Source organism: Ostrinia nubilalis, chromosome 12 (assembly GCF_963855985.1).
Source record: "Ostrinia nubilalis chromosome 12, ilOstNubi1.1, whole genome shotgun sequence".
Classification (NCBI taxonomy): domain Eukaryota; kingdom Metazoa; phylum Arthropoda; class Insecta; order Lepidoptera; family Crambidae; genus Ostrinia; species Ostrinia nubilalis.
This window is the reverse complement of record NC_087099.1, coordinates 4,677,018-4,691,668: the sequence shown is the minus strand read 5'-3', so window position 1 is coordinate 4,691,668 and position 14,651 is coordinate 4,677,018. Positions and strand designations below refer to the sequence as shown.

General features: G+C 36.9%; 1 protein-coding gene across 1 annotated transcript; it reads left to right on the top strand.

Moving 5' to 3' along the window:
- Nucleotides 1-3,922: 3,922 nt before the first annotated feature.
- LOC135076659 (tektin-B1) lies at nucleotides 3,923-13,983 on the top strand (the record flags this gene model as incomplete). The annotated part of the gene is made up of 8 exons (XM_063971078.1): nucleotides 3,923-4,009; nucleotides 7,277-7,401; nucleotides 8,684-8,900; nucleotides 9,587-9,801; nucleotides 10,890-11,112; nucleotides 11,482-11,705; nucleotides 11,750-11,911; nucleotides 13,623-13,983. Coding segments are annotated over 8 exons (1,446 nt in total), but the record flags the coding sequence as incomplete, so codon positions are not given.
- Nucleotides 13,984-14,651: the final 668 nt, after the last annotated feature.

Here is a 14,651-nt window from a genome sequence, read left to right as displayed (position 1 = left end):
TGACAACTACTCGTAAGCTCTATCATTTTCAAAAAATAACTTCACTGTCTGGCAGAAGTAGAAACTCCTACTTATGTTTCAACCAAATATTTCTCGTGATTTTATTTCGGAAAAACTGTGGAACGAAATTAACTATTGACCACAAACAATCTAATTACTAGTGCCAATACACTTGGCTTGAAATGGGCTGTTTATACCCTCTGCAAGTCTGCATGGATATGCTAAGGAGGTCCATCCTAAAAGTTTAAAAAAAATATGGTTTTGGAAGGTCGGAGCGTGAGTTTCTCATATAAAAAAAAAACTAAGTAAGTAGGTTACACCAATCCCTTGACACATCACGGAGCTTAGATACCTAATTTCCTAAAGCTTATACTTCCGTCAGGTACAAATACTTTAAGCTTTGTTTCAAATTGAAATTTTACATCACGATCAGACATATTTCCCTCAAGGGTGTTTTAGGATGTGATTCCGCTCGGAAGACTAATAGGGCTTTAAGTTTATGTGGTATTTTGTCGGCCCGTTTTCATGGACACTTAAGAGTTTAAGTGGTGTTATAACTTTGTTGTTATGGCTGGTTTGATGCAGCTAAATGTTTTGTAAATATGGAAAGAGAAAATGAACTTTGTCGTTGTTGTTTGCTTATGCTCGAATGTAAATGTAAAAGCAACATGTAAAAATATGAAAACAATAAAATAGTGAGTTGGCAAACCAACTACTACAACTAACCAACCAAAACAGAGTCGTCTTCCACCTATCACCTTATGTTCCGACAGTCAGAGGTAAGATAGCCAGTTCCTCCGTGGTTGAGGATTCCGGGTGAAGCCCGCTTCCACCTTCGGCCTGATCATCACTTACCATCAGGTGAGATACAGGCCAAGAGCGATTAAAAACTTATCACATATAAAAAAAAGAACGCCTAACCAAACTTCTATGCTTATTGCCAAAAAATAGCCAGAGTAAAAACACCAATAATCATCACTACTCCGTTTTTAATCACCAGACACACCCTTTGAGGAAAACGCCAATTTTTTCTTACAGAAAAACTTAATGTTATTTTTCCATTCACAATAGGATCCCACTTAATAGAGCGCATTAATTTATATCGGGCTGCGCCACTTTGCTGTCAGCAGGCAGGACAAACAACCGCCCACAAGGAAATGGAGTTATAGGGACCGCCCTACTTTTCCTATTAGAAGAAAAGTTCTTAGCACTGGAAACGGTTGGGCGCGGACCACACAGAGCCTTTTTTGGTAGAGAAGAAAATATGTGAAATGTTTTGACGTAAGTATTCCAACGTTATTCAAAATATTATTCTGGTTGTATCCGGCATGCTGCGATGCAATTTTGTAGCTTCCATCTTATAGAGGGTGGCAGGGAAACTCGACCTAACTTTGAAAGGGGTTAAACTAGAGATCATTAGCAACAAATTAAGTTCTGTTTTGACCGTAAGAAGCCCGCTCAACACAACAATAAAAAAAATTGTTACGAAATACTTCTACTCGGATTGGAATGTTTTAAGTATTTACGTTACAATTAATTAAATGATTCAACGCGAAATTTCAAAATAATCATTGTAGTGTGTTACTTTTACATCGCTTAGCTCTAGTTTACAAGTACCTCACAACGTTACCCACAGGTAGAATCCTCCCTGAACATTTTCTGCTCCTGTGAATCACACCTTACAAAACTTCTCAGTAAAAATGTTCGGACGTGCGTGAGCATAAATTCCGGAACTCCTTGCGGATTTGCTTTGGAGGCTTGCCAATGAAACAGTCCTCTTTGCATCAGCTGAGATACGTCTCGCTAGGCTACTGGGTCAAGCCAGTTGGACTACTTCGTAGATGGTTTGTATTTGGTATTTGTCAATGCAAGAAAATGCTGGCAATCTTTTAAAAAAAATAAATGAAAGTTACTCATTGGTGTGATGTGATGAGCAAGAGATTTGTAGGGTTTCGGTAAAGACGACATCAAAATATTATGACTTTTGTAAGAAAGATGTTTAAATAAGCTACTGTACCAGCCCAGAAATAAAGTTGGTGCCGCCAACATCAAACAGAAAATCTGTAGTAACAGATGTCAGGAGACCTGTTTTCCTAACTCTATTTCTGTAAAATATGTAATTATTTTGTACATGACGTTATAAACTTACACAAAACAAAAAAACACGCCTCTCGAAATTACAATTATAACGAAATTGCTGAAAATTACACTAGCTTTGCTTTCAGCTTTGTCAAGGGAAGGATAAAAAGGGTTGCTTTCTTTTACAGCGACACAGGCGCGGTAATCCGTCAAGAAGTTTAAAAAAAGGCTAAAACTTCGTCCAGTCTGAAAGTTGTACGTATCACCCGGGGCGCCGTCTCGGGACACCAGGGAGACTGCATAGATCCATGGTGTAGCGTGACCATAGTCACTTAGGACTCTGGATATTCCTGTTTGTATTTTTATGGACTCTTTTTCTGTTATGCTTTTCATAAAAGAGGCTGTTTGACCCTATCACAGAATTCCTTATAACCAGCTGAAGAGTGTAGGCTAAATCATCTATTTTAGTTCTGGTAAATTAGAGAGGGCCGTGGTCCTGCTGTGGAAGTCAAATTACTTAATGGTGCTGATGTAATTCTTAAAGATTGCTTGTAAAACTATGTTTTTAAAATCAAGGATCTCAACGTGTCATATTTATGTAGTACATGAGTAGGACTTACAACTTGACGTTTCGGCTATTTTATAATTCTCTATTTTAATTAATGAAACTCTAAATTTTAAACGTTTCAACAGGTTATTTCTTTGGTCTCCATTTTTACGGGACCAACATCATTCACTTACTTAGCTATAATAATAAATCATCAGAAATGTTTCCACTTTAAACCAAATTACTCCCGGTAATCGGAAGCCCTTAGGCATGTATAACAGTGTCCACAAACAATATTGCATAATTTCCCTTTTCACTCAAGATCCTGAGGAAATTATGATAATGGACCTTTTGTTGGGTCGGGTGTTCTTCGGAAAGGGCTGTTTACTTTAGTTCTAAAACTGTAAGTCTGATGTTATACAAGCTATTACAGTAAACAGATCCAGTTACCGTATTAATAATATCTGGAGCTTCCTAAATAAAACAAAAAAAAAACAGAATTTGCGTATCTATGTTTGAAACTATACGTAGAACTCTTTGTGTAATCGTCATTCTTAAATTTTCTATTCCATTTGTAAAAGAATGCATGACCTTAATATGCATTGACTTTTATTAGGAAAAGACTGTAAGAAACAAAACACTACAAGTAGAAACACTGATATTGATTTTTTGTTTGACCAAACAAGTTCGTTTTAGCCAAATGACGTTCACTGCTGGACAAAGGCCTCTCACATAAAAAAGTCCTTCAGAGTTTCGTGTGCCACGTGGAAAAGAAGTTAAAAATCAAACTTTAATGGATCTTAATCTCTATGATAGAGGCAACTAGGGTTTATTTCAGAACTACAAAAAGATACTTTCCAACTGGAAAAAGACACTCTCGGTTGCTGAAATGATGGTCACCTTTGCCGCTCGAGCATTTCCCACAGGGAGCTATTCTACTGTGAAGTTACCAGTGTAAAATTTTCCCAATTTTACTGGGCGCTGACAAAACAAATGTCTCAAACACTTCTTCATAGAAACTCAGTAGATAAGTTTGATATTCTGGATAGATGTGGTCGATACTCATAAATTTTCCTATAGTTTCTTACACAGATTCAATTAATTATTTTGTCCGTGATGGTGGTAGCAACACTGAAGCAACAATACAACAAACCTCAAATTAAAAACCTGGCCGTAAACAAATTTTAAATTTAGAATTCAATCAGCCTTTTGACACCGTCAACATCACTGTCATAACCGGACAGATGTATTTCGGAGTGGATTTTTAGTTTCAATATTTGAGTTGAATTTATTTAATTAAAAATGCAATCAGTCGTGACATTTGAAAAACCGTTACCCCACTTGAGTTTGCCGGATTGGGACGCTCGGTTGTATGATTTGCAGGTAGGTCAAACTTTACTCTCAGAATACAGAACAAACCAGAAGGAGTGTTCGATAACATTTCTACGCGGCAACTTGTGTCCAAAATACTTCCCCTCCCGCGCCCCTCTACCCCCTTTAGTGTTACTAGCGCCGTGTGACACCCCCATTTTTGGGGTAAAATTATGTAATTTTTTAAAGAGATGTTAAACAAGTAAAAAATAAGTAAGTGAAATAAGTACACACGGCCAGTGTTAACTATCCATTTCCGTTTTTGCTCTCGCTCTTATCAAATGGTGATTCTTTGCGATAGAACGAGACGACATGACTGGCCATAGGCATAGATAGTACCTACCTACCTATGAATTTAATTTTTACTCCGAAGTAACTAAGTGTAAGATGATTATTTATTTCTATTAAATAGTGTAATATATGTACTATATTTTATGTAGGTATAATATGTTATTTAAAAGTCAATTACAAAAGTCGAATATAAATTTTAGAATGCCAAGTAAAACAAAAAAGAAACTTAAGGTTCTTTATTATGTAAACATATCGACATCAAAACATTTGTTTACGGCGCAGTAGTGCTTTTAGTTTAACTTTTCTTGGAGTCAAAAACAGAATCCAAATCAAAAACATCACCAATACTTAAATTTGATTGCGAGGCAACTCTGGCTGTGTATCCTGAAAAAAAATCAGAGTAAGTATGTAAGCAATAATTAATTACTTAAAATTATTATTAAATATACAAATATTGCTGCTGCTGATCTGTTGATACCAATGCCTTACTTTTGAATAAATGGGAAAGTATGAAATTCACGATAGTAATTTATTATCTCCTCATTATTAGGGAGTAATATTATAAATTAATTCAATATATTGAAATCAAATCAAAATCAAAAATATTTATTCAGTTTAGACCACAAGTGGCACTTATAATTTAATTAATCAGGTTGTCATGTCATGGATGAAATTACACTAAAAACTAATTAAAACAAAAAGGATGGGGAAAATATTCCATTATTCTGTGGTAACGCTAACAAAATTAACGCGTGAATTTTTTATAAGTAGACAAATGTAATTCAATATAAAAAAGTAGGGTAAAATATTCCGTTGACCTGTGGCAACACTTACAAAATACAACCGTGATTTTTTTTGAAAATTATTATTTAATTAAAATGAATTGGAAATGTGCTACTTACGGATAAAACATGATCCCATGCACTTTCTTCGTAATTCCAGTAGCATTCTTACATGTTGGAACGGCACAAGACGGCATAATTTAATTATAAAGTGTCAATCTGACGGATATGTAAACAATGCGCGCGCCGGCCATTGACTGATTGCTTTAAAGTCAAAGTAGTGCGATTTGGAGTACTTTATATGAATACACATTTACGCCCGTTGACGGTTTCTGGTTTGTTCCGTATTCTGAGACTTTACTGTTCTGATTCCATTACGTACCTACTCAAAACTTCAGTTTAAACTAGATGCTGCAACTACTAGAAGCCCAGGATGGTTTTGTCACCTGGTAAAATCACTCGGTGAGCGTGCACGGAAGTTTAGACAATACACAGTCATGTATTCTGACCCAATTCTGACCATTTTAGGAATGTTAGGATACGTCGAACTTATTAGTACCTACTGACTACCCCATCAAGTTAAACGCTTATGTGTAGGTAACTGTTGTTATAATGCTTAGAAGCTTTGCTTTTTACTAGAAAAATGTGAGTAGTCTGATGTACCTACTTACTATACAAATGTTCTGAATGAATGTTCATGACTGTATTCACGTATTCACCCCTCCCTAAAATTACAGCTAAAATATTGTAAAAGCAGGTGTGTTACGTCTTTTTTTTACCTAATAATTGAGTTGGCCGTAAAATTATTTAAATCCAAGACCCTTCAGGAATTTTTAAACGAACTGGACGCTTGAAACTTTGTCTTATTCTACTCCGTGATATGATGCCTCGGGCCTCACATTATATTATAAACACTAACTTTTCTCTCCAATAATTTCATGGGCCCGCCTGATTTAGTTGGCAAATTAGAAAAGTTTAATATGGGCTGGTCTCCCGAAAATGGCTTGGTAAGCCTATTGCAAAAGATTCGGATCTCAAGTATCTCAATTTTCACTTTGAATAATAGCTTTTGAACTTTTTATGATTCTCACCGTATTGTCAGATCCATTGCATAACAATAAGATTTCGTTCCCGAGTTTTGAAAACTCTACACCGTTTTGCTGCCAATAGATTTATTAAAGCAGATATTGACTGAAAGGCAAGTCTAAACTGTACATCTTTGTATAAAGTTACTTATTTGTTATTTTGTTCTTCTTTGGACAAATTATGTTCTTGAAAACTTAGGTCGTTTTAAAACCCTGAAATATTTTTACTGCTAAAACAAGTCTACTGCACTTTGCTATAAAAATATCAACGGAGCTTTTGAACTTGTATGCAATATTTTTAAACGTTCTCAAAAATAACTGGCTTGAAACTAATTGAGATTTGAGTGAAATACCCGAAACAGCATGAACTTGTCAGGAATAAATATTAATTAACAAACAGAAAAGTGGAAATGGTTGTTAGGCCTAGTGCAGACGAGGCAACGAAACATACAAACACGTTTTTACGAACAAGAAGATACATACTTTTCATTGTAACGAACGATGTATCCAATCCATATCATTAGGTAACTTGTATTTTTTATCTAGTTAATGACAATGTCTACACTTGAGGGACTGGTATTATTGACAGTTGATGTTAAATGAGATGCAGTCTTGAATGGTATACTTTGATTTAAAATATTGTGTTTGGTTGCAAGTGCGTTTCATCATAATATGTGTACTTCTCCTTAACACTCACGTACGAGTAGATATAGCTATGAATGGGTACATTTATTTCAAAATTAAATGATTTACTGTCTGACCGAAACACATTTTTGGGAGAAAGGATCATTTTAACTTTACCATGGATGTAATCAGTGCCACGTTTTTTATCATGGCTAGGTGTTATTGATATTTATGCAGAGTGAAGTTTATTTCATGGGTGAATTTTTTTATTGCTGTTACCAATGTTTACCTTAAGGCATTGTCATGGGACGCAACTCAAAAATATTTTGTTGACTGTTTTTGGAAGCCAAGCTACCCATAGTAGATTGAGGGGTTACTTAGGATGAGTTGCACCACCTTATTTTGACCGTGACTAAAACCATAACAGGTGTTTTTTGTATAGAGTTTGAAAGACTATTGTTAAAGTAAGTTGGTACTAAAAATTTTAATTTCGTCAGGTGACCTCAGATACCAGAAGAGCTGATGCCTTCGATCTTCGCTACAGCTCTCACCAGCTCCGCAATGAAACTAAGATCAAGACCAATTGGGACAGCTATCACAACAACAATCGTCTCAGAGCCAGGTATTGATTCTTCTTCTTCTGGGACTTACTTTAATTCTGAACGCTTTGAATATTATGCTCTTTAAAGCACACAATCGAAGATAAAAGTGCCAGATTACAAAGAAGTAAGAACGGATTCCACATAGAAATGAATAAAATAGTCTATCTATAGATTCTGTTAACAAATGTACGCAAATCCTAGTGTGAACTGCAGCTGAAACGCAAAAAGCTTTTGATATTTTTATTTGACAAAATAAGTTAGGTTTAATAGGTATTATTATCACGTTGTTTAAGCAAGCAACTCGGCCTGGAACTGGCGTTAATTAAGGAAAGTTAAGTAAAAAAATAATTGGACAAATAAAATTAAGCTTCACCAGATTTTCAGCCTTTGTTTACGAAAAGTTCAATGTTTAACCCCATTACACTTATAAACGTTTGAAATTTAATCTCAGGCGGTAATAGAACTAACGGACCTTGAAGTTTTATCTACTTTTGACCAGCATAATAGTTTAAAACGAAACTTTTCCATCGTCAAGCCAGCCCTGTCTGTCTGTCACAGCAATGTGCAACGCGACTAGATTTGGAAATTCAAAAACTGAAATTCGCTGCGAGCAAACTTTATTTTAACAAATATGACAGATAACATTTTAGGGAATTTGTCCCGAATATTCATACTTTTGATGTCCGCTTATAAAGTTTGAACGGATTGTGTTCTAGTGGAATTTAACGTATAAAGAAAATCAAAGTAGCATTGAGCCTACGTGGGCAGTTGTTGTCAAAACAATCTCTACTACTTAATACATTTTTCTTTTAGTTATCTATCTATTAGTTAATAAATCTGCTGCCTTAAATCTACCTGGATTAATGTCTGCTCGATGTATACCTCAGGTTTGTAAACTAACTTAAATGGATGGGTAATTCGCTATTTGATCAGTCCGTTCTCGTCTTGATTTCATCTTCCATCTAATTTTCTCTGCTTGTATGTATAGTCTTACAGACTTGCTTTTCAAATAAAGACCTTCGTTTGTTTGATTGAGTAGGGAGTTAGGTCGCGTAAAGAAAGTTGAGGCAAAGTTCTCAGTCTCATTACTGATGTAATATTTGAAAACAGACAACACATTACACATTCAAGTTCATCGAATCATATCGAATACACTAGCTAACTCTAAAATGTCTGCAAGCGAGACAGAAAGCACTTACTAGTTTATACATATAACGACTACATAAGACGTAATCGTGTGTTGGTGGCCTCAACTCTCGTTGAGCGACCTATACATGTTTAAAACTTTTTTTACAATTTCAGAGTATACGAGATCGAGCAATGGAAATCGACGCTTCAGGAGTTACTCGAGCGATTGGATAGAGAGATGGCTGGACTGAAAGAAGAGAAGGCATCTACTGAGAGAGAATTGGAACAACTCAACCTACCTCTACTGGTCTGCTCTGAGTGCCTCTCCAACAGAGACGGGAGACGAAGCTCTGAGCTGACTTATGATCTTGCTGACACCGAGCTGAAAAAGGTATGAAAGTACTTCGGAACTATTCATTTTAACAGTGACAGTACTGTTTTAAGACTCATCCAACTTCTCCGTGACAAAATGACGACTAGTTAGTTACTAGTTCACGAAGGCGTAAGCAAAAAACTAAAATAGCCAAAAATGAATTAGAAGTTCGAAGATAATTATGACAATTTGTGTGTTCTTAAACTCTCTATTAAACTGCCAAACACACTATCCACAACTAGATACTTCGTAGAACAGGGGATTATGAAACGTCTTCATAATAACTTTTTAATTAACAACCTGCTGAAGTATCTGTGTTGCGGCCGCCTCCTTGGCTGCGCAACACTGGCCACCAAGAAAACTGCGTTCTTGACTCGTGAAACATCTTCATAATTTTATTTAATTAACAGACAGCCTGGTGAAGTAATCTAAAATAACACGGCGGCCTCCTTGGTGGCGCGACACTGGCCACCAAGAAAACTGCATTCTTTTCTCGACGGCTAATATCGTTGTTCTTTTGTTTTTTTTTTTTGCTCGACCCTCGATTTTCCACGTAAGATGCATTTTCACGACTCGAATTTGTAAATAATAGTACTTATTCATATTTTTATCCGACCATAGGTTTATTTTTTTACGAATCTTACGTACGTACAACATTTAGGCTTCACTAACCCCATAAAATCTGTGTTACAAACATTTTTCAGGAACTCTGCGTCACCGAAAGCAACAAGAAGATGCTGATTGACCGATGCCAGTCTGCTTGGGAGAAGGTCAACAAGCTGGAAGTGGTCAAGTTTAAGCTCCAACTGGATCTGAACGACAAGAACGAAGCACTACAGATAGACAAAGACATGTTGAGCTTGGACAAGGACTGTGCTAATATCACTTACAAGACTGATTCGTTGAAGACGCCTAAAAGGTATAGTGATTTTTTAATTAAACTCTAAAGAACGGTCATTTGCGAATAGACTTATATAACACCTAATTTCACTTCACACACTCACACAGTTTAAATGCAGTCACTATTCTGCAAAATAAACCTACTAACAGAATTAAATTCATCTTGGGTAACTTTTTTCAGGATATCTTTTAACAGTAAAAATTACGCAATAATGAATTATTTTTTTACCGTCCAAAGTTGCCCTGATATTCAAAGTTACCCAACTTAATAAAAGATTTACTAAAACATTAGAATAATTATGCAGCTGTGACCCTCTACGTTCAAAGTTTAGCTAATAGCATAGTAATCCTCCTTAAAAGGTCGAAAATCATCTTTCATCAAACCAAAGTTAAAGTTCCCTAAACTCTAGTAACAAATTACCTTTTGTCGTAAGTTTCGCGCTCGTCTTGGTTAACGCAATCAAAAACGCATCTGTTGCACCTGCTGCCATAATTTAAGTTGTGATCGCATTATGTAAAATGAAATTACATAAAACGGGACATTCTCATCATAGTTTCCCATAATTCAAAGATGGATACCTATAATATTTGTTTTTAAAATTGCCAATGGAGAAAAATTTTTGGATTTATTAAAATATCTTGTAGGATTTCAGATTTCTAATCTATAAGTTTTGAAAAGTTTTGATCAATCTAGCTATGCTGTTTTTAACAAACCTAACTTTCAGGTGACTTTCTGAAAACTACAGCGATGAAGTCTAACTAAGGGTCGATAACTTCTAAAAAACTAACTTCTCATTTACTAAACTCAGACAGCACAAGTTGATTTATTAGACAACATGCTCCAACTATCTCACAAAATAACTACGTCATCTCAAAGCTGAGTAGTACCTATTGTGGATTTGTGGCTTAATAACTATTTAATACTTAGTACTTACCATCCGGTCCATGGCGTCTTTAAGGACTGACATAACATGCGTAATTACTTGCCTTGATTTAGTATTTATTCTCCTCTTTGTGAAAGTATTGCGGTTGCACACATTGTGTTCTGCAGTTGAGGCAGACAAATGTAATTTATCGAACATGCTATCAATTTCTTGATGATTTCAGGATGATCACCTACGAGCAATGGCTGGAAAAATGCGAAGCGACAAAGGACATGGCGATAAAAGAACTTCAAGATACGCTGCGTCTACGAGAGTCCCTGTTCGTAGCTAGAGGGCGCGCTCGTAACGCTCTGCGCGCGCAAACTGACGTCACCAACTACATGCTGCGCCGGCGCATATACGACACGCAACGGGCTAGGAATGAACTGCAATGGCAGAAGATGAAGGTAACATTGTGGATTTACTTTTTTTAATTCTTTCGGAATTTCATTTTCGTGATCTTTTTCAAAAGCCCACATGCCAGCAACCTCGCAAGACTAGATGATAGTAAAGATCACAACAACATTGTTTCGTATTGGTAAACGATAAACTTTTTCTAGTAGCATTTTGGCTAAGCATTCATCTACTTAAATATACAACTGTGCAGATTGACAACACACTCATAAAAAAAGCTGTGGAAGTTTATGAGCGACTTGTATTTTTTTGTATTCACTCTAACATGCAAACTATGAATAGGTAGGTATATACCTAAAAAAAAGGCTGATAAGTTAGGTTCGCAGTGTTCAAATGTAAACTAAATTTGAGCGTCTCTTTAGATGGAAGAAAACATGGACAAGCTCAACTCAGAACTGAAGACAATCGGCGAGCAGTTTGCCGACAAAGTGAATGCTCTGAAAGTGGCCGAGACCCGCCTGGAGACGCGAGGGTACAGGCCTGGCATCGAATTGGCAGGAGATGAAGCAGATGTAGGACTGAAGGAAGAGGTCAGGAACTTGAGGGAGACAATCCGGCAGCTGCAAGAGAAGCTGGATTGCGCCAAGTAAGTTAATGATTTATACAAGCATACAAATAGTTGATGCAAAGACCTCTAACTCTTCTAAAAGCGACTGAGACTCGTCTGGAGACGCGAGGGTACAGGCCCGGCATCGAACTGGCTGGAGATGAAGCAGATGTAGGACTGAAGGAAGAGGTCAGGAACTTGAGGGAGACAATCCGGCAGCTGCAAGAGAAGCTGGATTGCGCCAAGTAAGTTAATGATTTATACAAGCATACAAATAGTTGATGCAAAGAACTCTAGCTCTCCCAAAAGCGACTGAGTCATCTGGTGTGGTGACGCGAGGATACAGGCCCGGCATCGTGCTGGCTGGAGATGAAGCAGATGTAGGACTGAAGGAAGAGGTCAGGAACTTGAAGGAAACCATCCGGCAGCTGCAAGAAAAGCTGGATTGCGCCAAGTAAGAATGGTTTAGTTTATACAAGCAAATACTTAGTTGACGTAGATAAATCTCCCATAAGCGATCGTCTGGTGAAGCGAGAGTACAGGCCCGGCATCGAGCTGGCGGGAGATGAAGCAGACGTAGGACTGAAGGAAGAGGTCAGGAACTTGAGGGAAACCATCGGGCAGCTGCAACAGAAGCTAGACTTAGATAGTTGACGTAGATAAATCTCTCAAAAGCGACTGAGACTCGTCTGATGACGCGAGGGTAGGTATAGGACCGGCATCGACCTGGCGGGAGATGAAGCAGACGTAGGGCTGAAGGAAGAAGTCAGAAACTTGAGAGAAACCATCCGGCAGCTGCAAGAGAAGCTGGATTGCGCTAAGTAAGTTAAAGGCTTAGTTTATACAAGGAAACAATTATTTGACGTAGATAACTATCTTTGGGGGAAGCCTTTGTCCAGCAGTGGACGTCATTTGACTGACACGAACGAATGAACGAACACTCTTGGTGACGCCAATCGTTGATTTGAAGAGGCCGATGAAAGTTGAATTGGGGAATTTGAGGAAAAAAAATTGCCGTAACATAACTAAAAGATATCAATCACATTTACCTACAGATGCATGTGTACAACAAAACACATAGGTAAACACAACATAGAAAATGTGTTTGTTTAATTTATCGTGAAAAGGTATGTGAAAACGCCCCCATAAAAACACCTGGACTTTGTGTGTACCTATGCAAATCCTTTTAATCCTTAAAAAGTTATGATTTGGTTTTCAACTCGCGTAATTATACCTGTTTTCGGCGGAGGTCGAAATCTCCGCGATGAAAGTAATCTTCATTTTGTATGCAAATTGTAAGGACTTTTCCACCGAAATTACCCTTTTGTGTCAACGGTAGTCTTAATCCGTAATAACCGAAATTTCTACGTTGTTCCCATTTTTGTAATTAATTAACATAATTTAATTACTTGCCCTGAGGGTTACGTAGTGGTAACTAATTAAAATATTCCCCGAAAAGGCAACCTATTAAATTCATTTGTACCTGTACAGTAATAAAAGTTAAGGAAAATTAATTTCCAGTCGTTTTACAATAAGCTACTTAATTAAGCGAAAAACGCGATGTTTTAATTCTTTACACATAAAATTTGACATAACTCATATTAACAACGATTTATACAGCGTGTTTCATTGCAAATAAATTTGAATTGGTAAACACAATTATAATATTAGTATAGATTTGTATTCGTAATATGTAATTGTAAACAATACTCACCAGCTCACCGCACCATGTTTCCGCTATACCTAGTTGTGCACACGACAACTCGCTTGACACTCGATCGCGCTCAAATTCAAAGTGTTTCAATATTTTTATAAATTTATCACTTCACTGCACTTTAGAACTTAAAATTACACCAGATTTGTACACTAAAGAACAACAAAACAATAAAAGATCGACCACGGAATCGATTTTGTTGGTCTTTTGAAATCACAAATAAACGCTAAACTTTTTTTCAGGGCTACCTACAACGCGTTAGAGGCGGCGTCCATCAACATCGCCATCGACCTAAACGACAAGGAACAGTCGTTAGAGGTGGACACGCGAGCCCTGGAGATGAGGGCATCCCTGGAACCGAAGAGACCACAAGGAACTGATAAGAACCTGATCCTGGCTTCCATGTATGATGAGTTGCCGAACGTTGAAAATTAGAAATGACGATCTGTTATTTTCAATCAAGTGTCAATCGTTCATTTGTTTTGTTTAAATGAGTTCATTTGACGGAAACATTTCGTGTGTTTATTATTTTTTCTTTTTTCTAAATCGTTGTGTGTGCTAGTGTTTTTGTAATGGTTATAAAAATATTTTTTGATGTGATTTTGTAAATGGTGTGTTAAATCATTTTTTAATAAATTGCTCATGAAGTAAATAAGCTGAGTTTTATTTGTTTATTATGCAATATAAGAGTTTTAAAAAATTGCACCTGGACAATACTGGACATATATCTAAGGCTGGGTTGCACCATCTTCTGTGACCTTAAACTTTGACAAACGTCAACAATCTGTCAAACTCCATACGAAAACACCGGTCATCGTTAAAGTTACGGTCCCATTAGACAGAATAATAATAATAAAGTTACGGTCAATCAAAGTTAGGTGGTGCAACTCAGCCTTACACTGGGTTGCACCTAGTTGCACCATCTACTTTAACTTTAACAAATGTCAAAAGTCTGTCAAACTCCATACAAAATCTAATACTCTATAGTTCCAAAATACTGAACTGTCCTATCGATGACATTGACAGCGGGGCGCCACCGTCAATACCGAATCGCTGGTTCCGATTTTTGCCATGTTGGAAACCATAAAGTTGAACGATGGTAGCGCCCCCCTGTCATTGAGTTTGGCGGGACAGTTCAGCGTGGGTCATCTATATACAGTATACTGGGTTTATACACCGGTCACGGTTAAAATAAGGTGGTGCAACTCAGCCTTAAATCATTAAATCTGACATTCGGTCACGTCACGCATCGGTCGTTCACAAACTTGTTT